At 38.1% G+C, this 20006-nt stretch overlaps 4 protein-coding genes across 4 annotated transcripts; 1 reads left to right on the top strand and 3 right to left on the bottom strand.

Annotated features, from left to right (window-relative positions):
• Positions 1-387: 387 nt before the first annotated feature.
• Positions 388-4656, top strand: LOC18610802 (uncharacterized). The gene has a single exon (XM_007046679.3). It carries the CDS (start codon positions 785-787, stop codon positions 4166-4168), a length of 3384 nt encoding a protein of 1127 aa, XP_007046741.3. The 5' UTR covers positions 388-784; the 3' UTR covers positions 4169-4656.
• A 2151-nt stretch (positions 4657-6807) lies between these two features.
• LOC18610801 (uncharacterized) lies at positions 6808-8167 on the bottom strand. The gene has a single exon (XM_007046678.3). It carries the CDS (start codon positions 8072-8074, stop codon positions 6854-6856), a length of 1221 nt encoding a protein of 406 aa, XP_007046740.3. The 5' UTR covers positions 8075-8167; the 3' UTR covers positions 6808-6853.
• Positions 8168-8931: 764 nt separating this feature from the next.
• LOC18610800 (V-type proton ATPase 16 kDa proteolipid subunit) lies at positions 8932-10551 on the bottom strand. The gene is made up of 3 exons (XM_007046677.3): positions 10336-10551; positions 9955-10240; positions 8932-9330 (listed from the first exon to the last, which is right to left on the bottom strand). Exons 1-3 carry the CDS (start codon positions 10412-10414, stop codon positions 9198-9200), a joined length of 498 nt encoding a protein of 165 aa, XP_007046739.1. The 5' UTR covers positions 10415-10551; the 3' UTR covers positions 8932-9197.
• A 196-nt stretch (positions 10552-10747) lies between these two features.
• Positions 10748-13167, bottom strand: LOC18610799 (polyprenal reductase 2-like). Its single transcript, XM_007046676.3, has 6 exons — positions 12855-13167; positions 12397-12746; positions 11746-11980; positions 11278-11376; positions 11126-11197; positions 10748-11038 (listed from the first exon to the last, which is right to left on the bottom strand). Exons 1-6 carry the CDS (start codon positions 13062-13064, stop codon positions 10934-10936), a joined length of 1071 nt encoding a protein of 356 aa, XP_007046738.3. The 5' UTR covers positions 13065-13167; the 3' UTR covers positions 10748-10933.
• Positions 13168-20006: the final 6839 nt, after the last annotated feature.

Here is a 20006-nt window from a genome sequence, read left to right as displayed (position 1 = left end):
GCACAGCCCTACTAATCAAAATTATGAGGCTACAGATAAAGCAGAACGCAAAAAGTCAATCCAAATCCAGTTAAAACGCTTAGTTGAACTCACCCCCCTGGCCAGCTAGAAAGGAGAACTAGAAATGTTGAAAAGGAAATTTTTCCTTTTTTTCAGTTAAACCCACCAGCAGTAGTGAGAGCCAGTAAGCCAGGGACATGAACATGAACCTTCCTATTTGATACAACTAGGTTTTCCCAAATGGGTCAATAGATCTTGAAGCCAAAAAGAGAGGAATAAAATATGAAAAACTAGCAAGGGAGAAAAACAAAATGAAAGATTACAACAGAGCAAAGATAAGATCACACAGGGCTCAATGATTCTGCCCATATCATATCATATGAGGTTAAAAAGAGCCAACCCAGCCTCCCTTTCCTAACCCCACCACTTGCTGTTTCAAAAAGTGCTTATTCAAAGTGTTTTGGGGAAGAGGAAACCAAACCCACCCCACAGTATACCCCCTAAACCAACACCCTATTGTAAGAGAGTAAGAGAGAGCATCAGCATTCAGCACTCTGCAGCAGCACCACCATCATCTCTGTGTTTTTTTTTTCCTTGCGTGGGTCTCTCTGCTGACTGCTCTTCCTGGCACACTCTCTGCCCTCTGCCACAAACCATATGGCAATACCAGCACCTCTGTTAACAGAGGCTCGCCTCTCTGCTCTCTTCATTAACCTTTACACCCTTTAGTCAAAGACTCAATTTTTTTTGGCCGAAAGAACCAAACTTTTGATATTGTTAACCAATGGCTAAAGGTCTCAGCTTCTTCCTTTCTTTGCTTCTTTGCTTACCATTCTTGTCACAAGGCGAGAAGAACCAGGCTGAGATCCAAGCATTAACATCTTTCAAGCTCAATCTCCATGACCCACTTGGAGCTTTAAACGGATGGGATCCATCAACACCTGCAGCTCCATGCGACTGGCATGGAGTTGCATGTACCAACAACCGAGTGACCGAGCTACGTCTACCTCACCTCCAACTCAGTGGTCGACTCAGTGACCGTCTCTCTGACCTTAAGTTTCTTACCAAACTCAGCCTCCGTTCCAACTCCTTCAACGGCACCATTCCTTCCACTCTCTCCCAATGCAAGCTTCTACGCGCTGTTTTCTTGCAGTACAACTCGCTATCCGGAACATTACCGTCCGAGATAAGTAATCTCACTGATTTAACCATTTTAAATGTAGCTCAAAACCATTTATCCGGCGAAATCTCCGGAGATCTCCCACAAAATATCAAGTATCTTGATCTTTCTTCAAACTCATTTTCTGGTTCGATTCCTAGAAGCATTGCTAATTTATCACAGCTTCAACTTATTAATCTTTCGTATAACCAGTTTTCCGGTGCGATTCCCGCTAGCTTTGGTGAGCTTCAGCAGCTTCAGTATCTCTGGCTTGATTATAATCTTTTAGAAGGGACTTTACCTTCAGCTTTAGCCAACTGCTGTTCACTTATTCATTTTAGTGCTGAGGCCAATGCGCTTGGTGGGGTTATCCCTGCAGCTATTGGAGCTCTTCCTAAGCTTCAAGTTGTTTCACTTTCTCATAACAATCTCTCAGGAACAGTGCCGGCTTCTTTGTTCTGTAATGTGACTGCTTATCCGCCTTCCGTTCGGATTGTTCAGTTGGGGTTTAATTTGTTTACGAATGTTGTTGGTCCTGCATCGGGGATATGTTATAGTGTTTTACAAGTTTTGGATCTTTCTGGGAATCAGATTGGTGGGGGTTTTCCCTTGTGGTTAACGGGTGTGACAACGTTGACAATGTTGGATGTTTCTGGGAATTTGTTGTCAGGTGAGGTTCCAGTTCAGATTGGGAATTTGTCTAGATTGGAGGAGCTGAAAATGGCCAATAATTCTTTCACTGGGGTGATTCCTGTTGAGATTAAGCAATGTGGTTCATTGCATGTTCTTGATCTTGAAGGAAATCGTTTTTCTGGTGAAATTCCTGGTTTTTTTGGTGGTATGACTGGTTTGAAAGTGCTCTCTCTTGGGGGAAATCTGTTTTCAGGTTCAGTACCGGGGAGTCTTCGGAATCTTACTGCACTTGAAACCTTAAATTTGGGACACAATAACTTAAGTGGAAGCTTGCCAGAGGAGATAATGGGATTGAGCAATTTGAGTACGTTGGACATAAGTGGGAACAAGTTTTCCGGTGAGATTCCTGCAAGTATTGGGAACCTAAGTAGGGTTGCGGTTTTGAATCTAAGTGCTAATGGGTTTTCAGGGAAGATGCCGGCAAGTTTGGGCAATTTGTTCAAGCTAACTACTCTTGATTTAAGCAAGCAGAACCTCTCCGCTGAGTTGCCATTTGAGCTCTCAGGTTTACCAAATCTGCAAGTCATTGCTTTGCAAGAAAATATGTTATCCGGGGATGTTCCTGAAGGGTTTAGTAGTTTAATGAGTTTGCGCTATGTAAATCTCAGTTCCAATTCTTTTTCTGGTCATATACCGGAAAATTTTGGCTTTCTTCGTTCATTAGTAGTTCTTTCATTGTCTAATAATCACATAACTGGAGTGATCCCACCAGAGCTTGGAAACTGCACTGAGCTTGAAGCTCTTGAGCTTGGATCAAATTCTTTGACAGGTCACATTCCTGCTGATATCTCTCGCCTTTCAAGGTTAAACGTACTAGAATTGGATGGTAACAACTTAACCGGAGAAATCCCAGACGAAATCTCCAAATGCTTGTCATTGACCACTTTGTTACTAGATGCTAATCAGCTTTCTGGAAGCATACCAGATTCTCTGTCCAAGTTATCAAATCTCACAATGCTGGATCTTTCTTCTAATAACTTGAGTGGAGAGATTCCTGCTAATCTCAGTCTTCTTTCTGGATTGGTCTACTTTAATGTCTCAAGGAACTCCTTAGCAGGAGAGATTCCAGTTACTCTGGGTTCAAGATTTAACAGTCCATCTGCGTTTGCAGATAATCAAGACTTATGTGGAAAGCCATTGCATAAGTGTGAGGATATAGCTGAAAAGAACAGAAGGAAAAGGTTGATCCTTTTGATTGTGGCGGTTGTGTGTGCTGCTTTTCTCTTGTCATTCTGTTGTTGCTTCTATGTATTCAGCCTATTGAGATGGCGCAAGAGGCTTAAAGAAGCCGCTGGGGAGAAGAAACGGAGCCCTGCAAGGGCTAGTTCTGGAGCAAGTGGAGGTCGTGGCAGCACAGATAATGGAGGGCCAAAGCTTGTTATGTTCAATAACAAGATCACACTAGCAGAAACAATTGAAGCAACTAGGCAATTTGCTGAAGAGAATGTGCTTAGCAGAACCCGGTATGGGTTAGTCTTCAAGGCTTGTTACAGTGATGGAATGGTGCTCTCTGTTCGCCGCCTACCAGATGGATCACTTGATGAGAACATGTTTAGAAAAGAAGCTGAATTTCTAGGCAAAGTGAAGCACCGGAACTTAACAGTTCTCCGTGGCTACTATGCAGGGCCACCTGACTTAAGGCTCCTGGTATATGATTACATGCCTAACGGCAACCTTGCAACACTCCTGCAAGAGGCATCCCACCAAGATGGTCACGTACTCAATTGGCCTATGCGCCACCTAATTGCTCTTGGCATTGCCCGCGGTTTAGCCTTTCTGCACACATCCAACATGGTCCATGGAGATGTCAAGCCCCAAAACGTTCTATTTGATGCTGATTTTGAAGCACATTTGTCAGATTTCGGCTTGGATCGTCTCACGCTTGCAACTCCAGCTGAAGCTTCCACTTCAACTTCAGTTGGCACATTGGGTTATGTATCCCCAGAAGCAGTTCTAACAGGGGAAGCCACCAAAGAATCAGATGTCTACAGCTTTGGCATCGTCCTGCTTGAACTACTCACAGGAAAGAGACCAGTCATGTTCACACAGGATGAAGACATTGTGAAATGGGTCAAGAAGCAGCTTCAAAGAGGCCAAATCACTGAACTTCTCGAACCAGGTCTTCTTGAGCTGGACCCTGAATCATCCGAATGGGAAGAATTCCTTCTAGGAGTCAAAGTTGGGTTACTTTGCACAGCTCCAGATCCTCTTGATCGACCAACCATGTCCGACATTGTGTTCATGCTTGAAGGTTGTCGTGTGGGCCCTGATATTCCCTCCTCAGCGGATCCCACCTCTCAACCTTCACCGGCATAAACAACCCCAAAATCCGAACCCTTTTTTTTACTTTTCCTGTCTCATGAAAACTTTTAACCATTTTTTTAGATTCAGGGGCGAAAATGTAACACCAGGGTGAAATTTTTTCTTTTGTTCAGTTAATTCTTGTTCCATTTGCTTTTTTGGTTGGTTACTTTCCTTTCTACACCTTTGCCAATCGCCACTGTTCCTTTTCATGGTGGCCTTGGGGGAAAAGTGAGGGTCTTTTGAGAGTGTGAAGTAAGGTCAAAAAGTTCAATACTCTCTCTCAGTCAACGAAATGGACAAAGCTCAGTTCCAGATGCCCCGAAAGCAGACAACGACCGTTGCGGTCCCACATGGTTGTTTCGCGCCAAACGCGAGAGGATTGCTTTTGCCCTGGATTCGTCACGTGGCACAATGAAAAATGTAGCCGTTAAATTGCAGACCCCGAGATGTACACCCTGGAAAAAGAGTTTAAAAAGAAAAACCTGGTGTTGTTTTTTGTACTATTTTTTCTTTCTCTCAGGACGGGAGGGCCGAGGAGGGGGGGCATTGGATTTTGGTTCGTAACTATGTTGAGTACTGCTGGAAAAGGGTAGTTTCGGAATCTCCTGATGATGCCACGTGGGGGATCATATGTTGCCCTGGGGTTGTTTTTCCATTGTCCCGGGGCATGGCAATGGAGGACAAAGCTGAAAAAAGTAGGAGGGAGAAGAAGAAGAAGAAGACAAGGACACAAAATTTCAGGGTCCCACTGCAACAGAAAGGGGTGGGAAAGTGACCGGCGGGGTGGTGGTGAAAATGAAACGATGGCTCACGGCCTCAATTACTTTTTGAACCTTTTTTGGTGGGTCATCATCTTTATTGCCTGGAATTAAATTGTTATCTTTATTTAAGCTGTATTTTGATTGTAAGTGAAAGCAACAGACGTAAGTACCAGCTTACCTGTTTTGCTAATTCAAGTTTTTCCAGAATCAAACCCTTCAGTCACACCCCTCTTTTTCCAGTTTTGGTTTTGGCTTTTCCCCCTTGTGCATGAGGAGGGTTGCTGCTGGCCAACAACCAAAAACAAACCTCCTGAATCAATCAAAAAAAAAAAAGAAAAAGACCAGAAACATGCAGAAAAATGCGGGGAATTTTAAAAAAATTCAGAGTAATGACATTGAGAAATGGACAATGAATTGAAAAATCCAAATTCCATGCAGTGACCGTTGAGCCTCCTTAGTCCTTTCTCTTATTATTATTTTAACACAGTAAGTTTCTCGTTTGTATTCATTTTCTTGGATGGTACAGTTTCCAGAGGTACAGACAAGGCCAAATTGAGTTATAATATTGTCCAACTGGGGAAGACTTATCATTTTGTTGGTCATGTTCTTCGTGATTCGGTTTGCTTGGTCTGAAATCAATAACCCAAACAAACTTAAATCTCCCCCACTGTCTCCATTAAATTAGAAAGGAAAAATGTCCCTATCAAGGCAAGCAAAAGCACTCGAAATCCATTATTATCTGATCTAATCAAGGTTTTCTAATTTTATTGCATCTGTGGAGGCAAACAATGAAACAAATTTCTACATGGTCCCCCAAAGTAATCTTTGCACTTAAAAGGGTATCATTAAGGTTTTTCATGTACACTTGATTAGGACGTTTTCCAACTAATTGAAACTGTCAAGGTAAATGGTTTCCTAATATGGTAATTAGACTTTAATCTCTTTTATTTCCTGTTTAAATGCAATCCCTATTTCAAAACTTCTTGTATTTAGGACATTAATGCGAGGGAATGTTGAGATGGGTATTTACCATATTGATCAAAAACCATGGGTAAAACTGATCTTTCTAAGCTTTAAGCTTGAGCTTGGTTTTCTAACACAATCATTCTTGACAGGAAAGTTTACCTTTGGTACAAAGTTGATGAATTCTGAAAAGCATACGCTCAGGAGTCTTTTCCATCTCCTTTTTCAGTTTTTGCCTGACAGGCATATTAATTATGAATGTAGGGTACAAATAATCCTTCCTCTCTATCTGCCTAACTCATAAGATTTCAATGAACATTGTTACATTACTGCAACAGTTTGGGTTAAAATATATTCCATTCCAATGTCATGTCTAGTTCTTAATTTCCTGAAACCCTTTTTTTTTTTCCTTCTAAGGACATGTCAATCAATTTGTTCTGTATTAATTGAAGCTGTGCCCACATCCACATGGGCCAACTTGCTTAAGCACTACCCTAGCCTGGGGCTCAAGTTGACACATAGATTGGGCCAAACCGCTTTGAAGTATCTCGTAGTTGAAAAGATTGATGCGTAGCAAATGGACCCGACAAAATATTGTAAAAGTTGGTGAAATTGCTGGCCTGGCAAACGAGTATCTGCTAGTCAGAAGTGACAAAAGTTGGAGTGGTTTGACTTTTAGAGCTTGAAATTAATGTTTGAGAAAGAAAAAATTGCCGGATCTGGGCTTTTTATCGATATCAAGTATAAAGAAATCACAGGTTGTTACATTGAAAGAGTTGAAATTGTAAGAGTTATATATATATATATATATATATATAAATATTTAGAATTTCAGGACATGCTGATATAATATGAAAGGTAAATTAATTCAAAACGTTGGATAAAAACCAAAAAAAAGGAGACTAAAATAACTCCAAAACACCCAAGTTTTGTATAATTCTGAAATGATCAAACACTGAAATTACCCAATGATCTAAAGCCTTTGTTTCTTGCTTTTCATCTCATATTCATTGATGTCAAGGTGGAAATCAGTGAACTGAAAGGGATGCATTTGAGGAAACATAAGCGGCATCGTCAGCTGTTGCCGACTGTGAACAGCTTCTGGTTGCATGGATGGAACGTAGAAGCGAGTTTGGAATGCCCTAGGGTCCTTGAACATCACGTTGTTTTGCATGGCTGTCCTTGGATCATGATGAACTGGAATTGTGGGTGAATTGAACATTACATTGCTTGGCATGGCGATTCTCGGATCGTGACAAACAGAAAGCGAAGGCGGGGGATTGTACAGCACCTTGTTCGGTATCTTGCTGCTACTAGAGGCAACCCCTGATTGAAGTCTGAAATCAAGATGATTCATCATCGACATCCTCAGCGATTTATCAATAGGATTCATCGAATTTTCCATGGGATTCAGGTTGAGGGAAAGCTTTACCAAAGCCTCATCAGCAGGTGAATGCGAAGGTAGTTGTATGTTGAGAGGTTCTGCAGGGACAGGAGGCTGCTCCCTGCTAACTCCAAAATCCAAGTTCTTTAGAGCAAAGGCTTGAACGCGATCAAGATGGTTTAGGATCTTTACAGGGGCATGAGCTTGAATGTGATTATCAGAATGGCTTAGATTCTTAGGATGAAAGGATGCAGGGATGTTATCAGAAGGTTTTAGCGTTGATTGGGTATTGAAACCACCTACAATCCTCGATTTAGCAGATAGCATATGATTCCAGTCATCTCCCTTCATCATCGTGATCTTCTTCTTCACAACTTCAAGGTTCAAATCAAGTTTCGTAAGAAAAGATGCAATTTGTTCGGGGGAGAAATCGTCGATACGATCATCCCATGTTTGAAACTTGGCTTTGAAATTTGCTTTGCGTACTTGGGCTACCTCATCCTGAACCTCTCTCATGCGTACGTTGAAAAAATCACATAAGCTAAAGATTTTCTTTTGCGCATCCGAAGCAACCTTAATCTTGTATTCGTCGACGATTGTCTTAACCTGAACAGGATCTGAGGGCCAAACTTCAACCTTGGCGGGGCTGCCCTTCAACTTGGGTTCAAAAATGATCATACATACCTTCACGTCGCAAAGGATGGAGAACTCGTACGCCTTCTTTTTCAATCCTTTCATTCGCTTCCTAAGTGTTGTAGCTCGAGCCTTCTCATTCTCTATAAATTTCACGATCAGTTTTCCTCGAGCCATCTACCCATAATCATGAAATTTTACAAATAAAATCCAAGAAATTAATACAAAATAAAATATTGAAAAGCGTTTATATTTGATACATTATCAAGTTTGAATTTACGTTCGTAAGATTTTTGTATTGTCTAAACTTTAAACCTAACTACCCAAAGCAGAAAATCGAATCCCAGACATGCGGATTTATGTTTCATGCCAAGTTAATCTTCATAGTTGCGTAGGTTTAAGGTTTTGCTTTATTCCTTAAATCTAAAACCTCCAGAACTTGTGCAAAAGAGTGATGACAATGGAGTTATACATGGCAAAAACTCATTGTTCATGGCATTATTGGTTTCAGAGAGAAGAACAATAAAGGCAAAAAAGATTAACAAGAAGGCATCATCATTATAATGACTTGATATAAATTAAAGGGAATTACCTGAGATTTCTTCACCGGCCTCCCTTGGGGCTACCTCTCCATTCAATTCAATACAAGAACAATCATGGAGTTTCTCTTTACTTTTTTATAAGGGGAAGGGGTTTCCCCTTAATTACTTTTTATAATATTCTTCTCATTACAATCATGGAATGTAAATCAAGGATTCTGATTCTTGATTCAGAAAAACAAGGAAATTTTATGTTACTCATTCTTTCCTTATTTATTTATTGCTCAATTATATTCCATTCCTTATTAAAGTTTTAGATTTAGGAGTAAATGATTCACAATTAAAATCTTTACCATCTTTGAACAAGATAGAAGATTATTTCTGTAGTATTACTTTCACAAACAAGCAACATATTCAAGATGGGGAAGCTGACAGCAGAACTTCATTACAGCAATGCCACTGGCAAGATGATCGCGAGACATAACTGAAATAAAGTATCATAAACATGGTCTTTGCATTTCATTGAACTTACATGTAGAGTACAGCAATAGATACGAAAAAATGTTAAAACAAGATTTATTTCAAATTAAATCTATCTTCTACTTATACAAACAGCATAGAACTGCTTATCGATAAATTCATGAATGAGTTCAAGATAACAACTTGACAAATTGTTTCACACTGCATATGCTCATGGCATGAATCGGAGACAACCAAGTGATGCCAACTAGCAACAACCCTTAGTCTCAGAACCTCGCACTCTATTCTGCTCGGGACTGACCAGCTCGGGAAGAGAGGATGATACCGACAATGAGTCCATACAGAGCCAAAGCCTCGGCAAAAATGAGAATTAGAATCATTCCTACGAAAAGCTTTGGCTGTTGGGCGTTGGCCCTGCAAATGAATGCATAGAAGAACTTAATCAAGCAAGGCACATTCTCGCAATTGGAATGAATCTAGAAACTGAAGATGAAGCAAAAAACCTTTCGCACTAAAAATAATGCACATAAACATACATGGAAGTAACCAAGAGAAAAGAACAACGATTACCAGCAGTAAATTGGATGCAATCCATGCAAGTACCATCTATATTCATTGGCAACAATTCCAAACTTCTCTGTAGTCAGCAAGACTTTTGAAAGTAACTTTTTCTCTTTCTCAATGCTTCAATCTCTATAGCTTCTAAATACTTTAAATTAATCGAAATAAACTACATTTCATGTAACAAGTAAAATTCCAACTAAACTAGGTTCAAATATACCCACACCACTATAACCTCATCAGAATTTGTAAGTAAAAAGCCAACCATATGCTCACAGTTCATATGAAAGAATATTAATGTACCTATATAAGTTTCAGCCAAACCCTAATACTAAATCACCTCAAAGAATTTGTTCCAATATGGATGATCACTAGTCTGAATTACAGATTTTGCTATGTTAATCAGTTAATAAATCCATACAGTAAAACAACAAAGAATGAAATCCAGCAAACAAGATTTCAATTAGATAACAATACCTGACGCCAGCATCGCCGACGATTCCGATGGCCATGCCCGCAGAGAGACCAGCGAGGCCACAAGCGAGACCAGAGGAAAGATGAGCATAGCCATCGAAAAGGTAGTAAGATTTGGCCTTCGGGTTAATCCCAGTGCTTATAATAACCGCAATAATCAACCCATAAATACCTAAAACTCCAGCCATAACAACGGGGACGATCGATTTCATTACCAGCTCTGGCCTCATCACTCCCATCGACGCCACTCCAACACCGCTCTTCGCCGTCCCGTACGCAGCTCCCATACCTAAAGAAAGAAACAAGCCAATTAGGTAGCGAAATTAGCAACGATCAAGAATTGAAAATCTGGGGCCGAATTTTGAAGTTAGGGTTAGGTTTTACAGGAGAAAACGAGGGCAGCAGCAGCGCCGAGGAAGCCGAAGAAGGGTGCAGTTTCATCGCCGCTGAACGTGGACGACATTTTCGTTCGCCAAAAATATTCACCAACGAATTGAAGGGATTTGGGAAACTTTGATCGGTGGATTTCTTCAGTGAGCAGAGGAAGAGAGAGATGGAGAAGGAACTACGAAATTTCTAAGTGGACCAACGTGATCGTGCCATTGCCATTACCATAAAAAAAAAAAAAAAAGGTAAAACGCGTTTTGGGCCTGTTTTGAGCTGCAGAAGACAGGTATTTACTTCATGGGCTCATACGCTGGGACGTATCTTGTGCCAGTTTTGGGCTGAAGATGACAATCCTACTGTTGTTCAGGGGCTCATTTGCTTAGTATCTTGGACCAAGAAAGCTCGATGATAATGTTAAACACCACTTCTCTTTCCTTTGGGTTGGGAAAATGGTAGGAATTCTTTTTCCAGTTAATGCAAAGAACATAACCATCTATACATTTCAGTAACTTTTGGTTATCAAAGAAAAAGGAATTACAGACTATGCTAGAGCTAACTGGTTTACAAAATTATAAAAAACTTTGAATCTTGGGAACTAATAAACAAATGGAAGAACGGCCCACCGGTCAGGTGGATAGTCCTCAAACTTCTGGAGGTACCACCGGTGAGTTTCTGCTGCAGCAAATGCAAGATTAGCCACCTGAAACAGTCACCACAAATGACTTATTTAGTGTTGAGTCTAACATTTTGCATAGTTCAGGAATGTGAATAAGGGAGTAGAGAGTACCACAAATCCAAGGAGCAGCCATATAGTGAAGTCAGTTCCTCCACTTGCAACCAACAGACCGACATATATTATCTGTACAGAAGCAAAGAACTAACAGTCATAACTTTGACAGGAACCAAGGAATATAGCAAGCAACTGTATGAGAGAGTCACCATCTCAGCCAGATAGTGTGGACTTGAGACGATGTTGAACCAATCACCAAGTGGAATCTCATATTCAACTGTTTGATCTCTATGTCCTCTAAGTGAACCCTGATTAAAAGCCAGAAAATCAGCGTATGGATGTGCATAAGATACAAGCCATAGATCATTTTGTTTCATTCCCAACAAGTTACAAAAGAAAAAAAAGAATCCTGTGTTCACCCCATCTTATTTAAACCTTAATATAGCTTTTATTTTCACAATCTCATTAAAAACAATTAAATCCAAAGGAATTAACCTAAACATTGGATATTAAAACTAACCATCAATATCAGTTTTCCCACATTGAATTCATTTAATCCTCCAAAATCAGGACACAAGGATGCATCTAGATTGTAAAGTTTTGAAATTTTCAAAAGTCCTGGATTTTTCAGTTCGAGAGAGATCAAGCAATTGATTAAAAGAGAAGAAAAAACCTACAAGAATTGCATGACAACAATATTGATGGAACCATCCCCAAGCAAATATAGCAGCACCAGCCCATTGGCACCATCCAAGCCTTGTGATAGGCTTGACATATCCCCACAAATCAAAATCTGTAAATGACAGCATTTCTTGCCCTTCGACCTTAAATTCAGCCACTTGATCAGCTGCAAAATTAACGACCTCTAGTGCACAAAATGTACAGAGTGACAAAGGTGCTGCTATATAAAAACTGCCAATGCAATCATCACACAATCAGAACTAAAAACAATCTACATTGTTAACCAGGTTTACAAGGAAATTTAAGATTTTTAATTGTAGCAATTACAGAGACCTTGAAAATAGGGTACAAAATAATCATGTTCATGCATTAACTTTCCATTGTCAGCAAAAAGAAGTCACATAACTATGGTCAATCTTCCAAATATAACGTCCAAATATCATAAGAAAATATAGAACAATAAGAGAAACATATTAAGTGCTAACTTCTATTTCTTATTACCAGCTTTCCATTCTTTATATTGTCAATTATACTGATTTTTGATAAGTACACTAATTTTCACCAGCCTTAATCAACAAAGAGTCACATAATTCAAAAATGGCGATTCATAAGCAATTAAACTTATCAAATGTGTTGAAAAAACTCACCAAATGCCAGTGAAGTATCCAAAAATGTGCATTCGAGCAGATGAGCTGTAGTTGAAAACAAAAAGCGTCTCATAAAGGCGCCTCAGGACATGAATTTCCATCAACAACAGCAAGAACACAGACTTCCAAACATTGAATCTGTCTTCAGCCGAGGCAAACCGAGACTTGTGCAAGGAAAAAACATGAAACCCTCCAGTTAAGTGACTAGCAGCAGCAGAGTAGCTCAATGACTCAACACTTAAAGGAGCAACTTCGTATGCAAACCACCAAATTCCCATTAACAACACTGTTGTCCAAACCACAGCCAACAAATAAAAGTGTAGAAAGAAACTCTGAGGAACTGTGTACTTCTACACTAGCACAAAAACCAAGACAAAAGACAATCAATTGTTTGAAACAACGAAATTTGATGGGAATTTTTCTCTCGAAAGATGGTAACAAAAAAGGTTGGGTCTTACATGGGATGAAGATGGCATAATCTTTCCCCTCTTGGCAAATCCAAGTAAAAGGGTATGAAATGAACCGAGACGTGAAGAAGGGAGTGAAGCGATGAGGATAGGAAGAGTCCCGGCTACCCATCCCGCCCTAAGAAGCCAAATAAAGCACGTTTTGATGGTGTCCATTGACCGCAAAGAAAAAGCTTCGACCAAAACTCCAACCACTTCCATTCTTCCCGGAGTTGTAGTCGCCGCCGAACAGTGGCAAATCAGAGAGAACGAGGCAGGATTTTTGTAACCGTGAGCTGGAACGACGTGGCGGTAAGGGTGTAAAAGTGGGTCGGACGGTTGGGTTTGTAGTTGAACATAGAACAATTGGGCCACTAATCTTAAAGAAAGCCCAACATCCTGAGTTGGGCTCTCAGAGGAAAAGCAAGCAAATTGGCCCGCTTAGTCATACCAAATATTTTTACCAAAGAAATAAATAAATAAATAATGTCTATTCTATGTAGCACGATAAATATACAACGGGTCATGAGTAGTCTTCTCTTTTTCCTTTTTTAATTTTTGAAAAATATAAATTTTTTTATTTAAAAAAAAACACATTATAAAAATGATCGAATTTAAACCTTTTCTCTTTGTATTGATAAAATATACATAAAAAATAATTCTCTAACTCAAAAAATTGAACTCATTTATATCCTTTGAACATCATGCAAATTAATGCACGAGAGGAAGATTCATGCTATGCAAATTCATAATGGCTCATAAGCAAAGTGCTTAAGAAAAGTACTTGTATGTATCCACCAACAACCTTGAACCTCATTGGATTAGAGTTCGTGAAACGTGCACGAATGCTTAACATCTAATGCAATTTGATTAAGTTTATGGATAAAAAAGAGGTTGTTTTTACCTTATGATTCCTATTAACTTTCCATCATTGTGTTGAGTAAAACTTGTAGAACACAAAAAACAAAAAGGGGTCGACCTTTTTTACCACCCTTTCATCCTTTGTACTTATTGATCGGATTGTTATAATGAAAACAACTTGGGGATGATTAACCTCGACTTCTTCTTAATCGTTATCGTGAAACAAAGCCATGGACATGGAGCCACACGTTCACTTGGGGAAATCATGGGTTCTCGAGCCAAGTAGGGAGGGCTGGGGGGCCAGGACTAAGTAAATGCAAAAGGAAACCTGAAGAAGGCATCAATGGTGAAATAATTATTGGGGGAGTATGTGGACAAAAACATCCGAGTGTAATCATTCTATTTGTGGCTGATACTTAACTTTTCGTGATGAGTCCATTTTGTTCTTATAGCATTTGAAATGAGCTTACTCTTACAGTGGGGGAGATTGGGGGAGATGTGGAAGATTACATATAGAGAATTTTCACCATGGAACTGTATCATCACCATGCCAGATTGCCTCATTTTGCCTTTGCTTTATAATGACGGCTTCGAATCCATTTCAGAGCTAGGCAACGAAGCTAACGAGAAAACCTATTAATGGAAAATGATCAAAAGCTTTTGATCAAATGTGAGGAGTAATCCTTCACTTATCTGCCGACACTTGATAAAAAACAAAGAACACATGAGTAAATTGAACAACAAACAATAATTAGAGAAAAAGAAAAAGATAAACTCTGTTTATACTTTTATAATTTTAACTTTTTTTCACATTCACTTTGGTAATTTCTTATTTTTTCCAAGTAAAACCCAATGGATATATTTTCTAACTTTTTTTCCCACAAAAGATTAGACTATTAATTTTATTTTATATAATTACAAAAATACTCTTAAATATGAATAAATATGTTAATTTTAAATTAATAGTATTTTGATAATTTTATTCAAAAAAATTAACAGTTTAATCTTTTACGAGAATAGAAGTGATCCCCAAGAAGTGAAATTTACCCAAAAAAGTCAAATTTCAATAGTATATTTATAAAGAATATCGAAAGATTAATGACTCAATTACGATAATTTTATACATAAAAATTTTGATTTTGGTGAAGAAATAATTAAGTTTGTAAAAGAGATTTAAATAGACAAGTTGTGAATATAGTGATGTATATATGATATACTATATATTTGTTTTTTATTTTTATATTTGGGGGTCTAATCAAAAGCTTATTAAAAAAATTGGAATAAAGAAGGGAAAAAGGTAAGGCAACAAGAATCACACCTTTTCGACAAACAAAAAATTTTATTCTCTAGAAGACCTGGTTGAAACCAGAGAGACTTCTGTCTGTGCAAATAGCAAACAGATCTAGCGAGTCAATTCAAGCAAACGCGTCATACTCGATGTAAGTCGGGACCCCCTCCCCATTGGCGACCCCATGAAAGCTCTGGTCATGAACCACGAGGCACAAGAAATATGTATAAGAATTAGGAGGAGCAAGCCCCAATCCCATTTGCAAACCACCATCACACACAGGACCCCCCCTTCAGCTCACCTGTGGCCATCATGGCATCTGTTTCTCCCCCATTCTTTCCCAATCAATGGCCCATATCCTCTTCCCTCTCCCCATTCGATTTCAACCCTGTTGAGGGAAAATGTGGACTAATTAATGGCCTATCCTTCAGAAATCATCCTCCATCGTAGTAAATTGTAATCCCCCTGCTGGGTGTGTCCACCTGGAAAGACATTGCAGGCGGCCAACTAATGAACATCTGACACATAATAAAAGGTTATGCAAAACTTGTGCCTGTGGATTTTTCCAGAATGACTGGACTCTCTCTCTCTCTCTCCCCCCTCATGCTTCGTGGGGTTCTTTACTTCTTCTTTTCCTGTCAGCAGCTTCCATTTCGTAAAGCCTGGATGTTGGATTTGTAGTGATTGTGAATTGAAACTTGAAAGAGACATCATTTGAAAATCTGAACCGCCTGTCATTGCTTTATAGTTGTATATATTATTCTTTTCAATTTGTGTTTTCTTCAGTGATACACCAAAAGGAGAAAGCTGAAATATTGTTCAACCTTCTACACTCCTCTTTCACCGATATCATTCTCTCACAAATGATGCAAATATCAGAACCCCCCCAGGTTACTACAATATAACACCATTTGAGATCAGAACGTGTTGTTGGGTGCAGTTTTCAATCAATCAGAGTAGCTTTTTCAAAAATATGGTAATAATGTATAAATTAGGCACAGGATATCCACTCTAATTCCACATGATGGTCAATCATCATCTCATAGAATGACATATTACTGATAAAAATAAAAAGAAGAAGATAATTTGACTTTATTTTGTTAATCCCAAAAAATCTAGAAAAGTTATGGGAAAATATATATATATATATATATATATATATTCCCCCCAATTTCCACCCAAAAATGTTGAAAAATTCAATCATAGTCTCCTTAGGGAAAAAAATGCATTATAGACTCTAGAAAAAGTAAATGTATTTTGTTCTCTTTTTATATATATAAATATAAATTTCATTGTCAATACAAATGTTAGAATTAATGCCTACAAGGGAGGGTGCAATCATGGGTGATGTCCCTTGAAAGAAGCTTGTGCTTCACACCTTAGAAATGAAAAGAGGGGAAGAGTGTGTTCTTGAGTTATGAGTGTAGTTCAAGAGTTTGGCTAAAAACCCTTTGATTTGTTCTTCTTTTTTTGTTGATTTATTCTTCTTCACCAACCACTGTCAACAAAGGCAAAAATATCTTTGTAACAAACAAAAACTTGGAAGGGTAAGGTGTTGTTCTAGGATTGAGAAAGAGAGAAAAAGGAGAGAGAGAGGGAGTTTGGAGGGTGGTCGATGTCAAAAAGGGTTTAAAAGATCCTGAAAGGACCCCCCCATGGATCTTCCTTTTGCTGGTTACGCTAACTCTTATCTCCACATTCTCTTTCTTTTTTTTTTTTTTCTTTGCCCAATTTTTATAACTTACTAATAGGATTATCATTGTTGTTGTTAAACTGTGAGAGGGAGAGAGAGAGAGAAGGGTTGGTTTTGCGTTCACCGCCCCAAGCTTTGGTGGTGGGTGGGGTCCCCAAGGAGGGTGTCTAATGAGTTCAATGATGCGGTCCGCCGCATGATTGGGAGACCGCGGCCGACCCACCACCGTCCTACGTGGACTACGCTTAACCCCCTTCTCTTAGCCATTCTACCATGTAGCCCAGCTTACCCCAGCTCCCTCTTTTTCCCATATTTCATCTCTTACCCCTCTCTTTTCTATAAAGGTATCGTATGCGTACACGCGTATGTCACGAAAGCATTATTTTTTTTTCAAAATCTAATTTAGTATATGTGCAGTATTTATGTTTAGAGCTATATATAAATAAATACATATATATATATATAAGTTAATTTAAATAAATGAAGATTATTAAGTTTTGATGATTTAAGTGAGAAAATGCATGCAGGCCAAGGTAAAAGAAGAAAAAATGCATGATTCCATGGAAAACCGCATGGGCGCATGGGTATGTAAGGCTTGAAAATTTGGTTAACTTTAGACAAAGATAATGAGCAATTTGGAATCAAGCATGTGCCACGTGTCATATTTATGCTAAATTTGGGTAGATATTATTCGGCTTTCTATTCTGTGTATATTATTCTTACCGGGGACCAAAAGAAAAAGTTTATTGACCATCTTTTTTCCTTAGGCAATTATTGAATAGTATATATTTTTCTTCCTTGGAAAAAAAATTATTTAATGTCATAGAGTATTTGGAAGAGACAAATGTTTAGCACATAGGCAGACCAAATCTCCCAATTTAGGTAAGATTTAAACATGTGAATGCAAATGGAAAAAAGAATAAATAAAGAAAGAAATAGGAAGTATTGATTCAAGGGCCAGGGAGCTTGGAGAGTCATTTTCGAAATAATTGGAGAAATATATATATATTTTGTAACCAAAATTGTGTGGGAATTATGGGATTTTGAAGAACAATTCAAATTGGGTTTGGACAGGTGAATGGATGAAGAAGGAAGAAAAGGAAAGGAGGGAGAAATAGTTTCCAAAAAAGGTCACTTATAACGAGATTTAAAAGACTTTGGAGGACCCTGTCCTTTTGCTGTCTATGGTAATCATGGTGTGGTAGAATGTTTAAGCCTACATGTTGAGTGGTAGAACGTTTAAGCCTACATGTTGAGCCTCAACATTTGTAAGCTAATTGAAATAGTTCCTTTTGACATTGACAAGGTAAAATGTGAATACCAAATTCCGTCTATTGAGATGGATTATGATAAGAGGGCTAAATGGGGGATTAAGTATTGTATATCCAAAGCTCATTGTTTCTTTGGGTTGTTTCTAAGTAAAATGAGAATGCTGCAATATAATTGTCACACTGAGTCTACCATTAGATTGTGTATGAATAAGTTATTATTTTTTGGAACTAATTTTAAGTACATGATAATGTTACAGTATAACTGTCATATCAAATTTATAGTTAAATCGTTTAAGATAATAGATTCGAATCAATTTTTCTTTTAAAAAATTTAAATAAATCAAATTAAACATAATAAATTGATGATTTAAAAATGAAAATAGAGTCGCATTAGATATTATCAAAATTATCTTTAATTTATACAAAGCTTTTTGAAAAAAAATTTATCTTATACTAGTAACCTTTTTAGAGGAAAATCGCATGCAAGAAAGCTATCGGTAATAATTACAAGTTACAACCTGAGGCACTCAAAGACCTTGTATATAGAATAAACCAATCTGTATAAACTTTCAATATTATAGAGTTAAATTCATTAATCTATGAAATCTTTCTTTGTCATGACTTGCATACTTATTTATTTATTAATTTAGAGATAGATTACACCGACGGTAACCTTTTGTCATGATAGCGACTTAGTATCAATCAAAGAATTATCGGATCATGTCATCGCTTTGGAAAGGCCTAGCTAAGGAAAGTTAATGTGTTCTCTAAGTCTTAATTACCATATGCAATACCTAAATTAACTTTAGTCTCTATCTTATCCTCATTCGTGAATTAGTGAAATCCATACTTTATATGTCAATTATTACACTTATTCCGTCCAATACTCAGATTTGAAATTAAAAGAATTAACCCAAAATAATTTTCTTCTTTAATCTTAATCATTAGAAAGATACAATTATATCGTTCAAGTAACTTAAACCAAATTAACTTAATTAATTTGTACTTCCCCTGTTCTTTTTCCTTTATGCATCTTTTCTTTTTAAGATATCCAAAAATAAAATCCTTTTTTTTTTCATATTTAAATTTTTAATGATATTTTTATATTAAAACAGATAATTAAATTTTTAAATTTCATAAAAAATTAAAAAATATATTTTAAAACGAAAAGAATTCAGAAAGAGATTGCCAAAGTTAAGAAGGTAAGATGATGAAAGAGGCCAAAACTGAAAGTGGAAGTGGGGGTCCTTCCTCATCAAAGGCTGCTGCCCTTCACGATATATATTTTTGTCTTTCTTTTTTTTTTTTTCGCCTTTGTTTGTCTTCTACGTGAAGAACGATGTCAATCCACCAACTCCTATCCGCCACGTGGCTACCACTGTTTACGTCACCGTACGTTTTTCCTTGTCGTTCCTTCTCCAAAATACTTGTCGATAGAACCAAAGGAAAATCATTTGAAGGCCGTAATTCCCAGCTTGGGAGGAAATGACCGGAATATCCCTGAAAGTGACGCCCGAGGAAAACCCCCCCAGTGGGAAGTCCAGAGTTCTCGTCGGTGGCGGTTCGCCAGTTTTAGGAAATCGAGGGCGTTTCGGTGAAAAACGAAAAAGAAAGCCATGCGAGAGGCGAGCCGAGAGGGGAGCCGGAAGGAGTGACAGCGTGGACGGAAGGTCCTTTGGCGGCAACACGTGGCCTAGGTTGTCGGGATATATGCCGACGTGGCAAGTGTGTCAGAAAGTTGGAAAAGGAAAAAGGGTATGAGAAGGGAAATTATTGGAATATCTCGTGAGAATTTTAACGAAATGTCAGGGGATTGGAATTTGGGAAATGTTTTTAAGAAAACTAGAAGTAGTTAATCGTAGGTTAGCCCGACACCAAATTAAAAAAAAAATAAGAAAACTAAAGCAAGTGATTGAATTGACTATTTTTAGAAGAGAAAAGCATATTTATGATCAAATACAACATTATTGCAAGAAAATATTGAATAATATATTTGCATGGATATAGGCTTAATATGCATACGTAATAAAATAACTATATTGACTATAAAT

The sequence above is a fragment of the Theobroma cacao genome, chromosome 1 (genome assembly GCF_053813885.1).
Source record: "Theobroma cacao isolate CCN51 chromosome 1, ASM5381388v1, whole genome shotgun sequence".
Classification (NCBI taxonomy): Eukaryota; Viridiplantae; Streptophyta; class Magnoliopsida; order Malvales; family Malvaceae; genus Theobroma; species Theobroma cacao.
Note: the sequence above shows the minus strand (reverse complement) of the source record. Positions and strands in the feature narration are given on the sequence as shown.

What these genes read in the sequence shown, in the direction of transcription:
- LOC18610802 (XM_007046679.3), top strand. Translation starts at nt 785, where the DNA reads ATGGCTAAAGGTCTCAGCTTCTTCCTTTCTTTGCTTCTTTGCTTACCA.
- LOC18610801 (XM_007046678.3), bottom strand. Translation starts at nt 8,074, where the DNA reads ATGGCTCGAGGAAAACTGATCGTGAAATTTATAGAGAATGAGAAGGCT.
- LOC18610800 (XM_007046677.3), bottom strand. Translation starts at nt 10,414, where the DNA reads ATGTCGTCCACGTTCAGCGGCGATGAAACTGCACCCTTCTTCGGCTTC. An exon ending in TGCTGCCCTCGTTTTCTCCT is followed by an intron (nt 10,241 to 10,335) that starts GTAAAACCTAAC and finishes TTCTTTCTTTAG; the next exon opens with GTATGGGAGCTGCGTACGGG. An exon ending in GTCGGCGATGCTGGCGTCAG is followed by an intron (nt 9,331 to 9,954) that starts GTATTGTTATCT and finishes ATTCATTTGCAG; the next exon opens with GGCCAACGCCCAACAGCCAA.
- LOC18610799 (XM_007046676.3), bottom strand. Translation starts at nt 13,064, where the DNA reads ATGGAAGTGGTTGGAGTTTTGGTCGAAGCTTTTTCTTTGCGGTCAATG. An exon ending in TTATGCCATCTTCATCCCAT is followed by an intron (nt 12,747 to 12,854) that starts GTAAGACCCAAC and finishes GTGCTAGTGTAG; the next exon opens with AAGTACACAGTTCCTCAGAG. An exon ending in ATTGTTGTCATGCAATTCTT is followed by an intron (nt 11,377 to 11,745) that starts GTAGGTTTTTTC and finishes GCTTTTAATCAG; the next exon opens with GGTTCACTTAGAGGACATAG.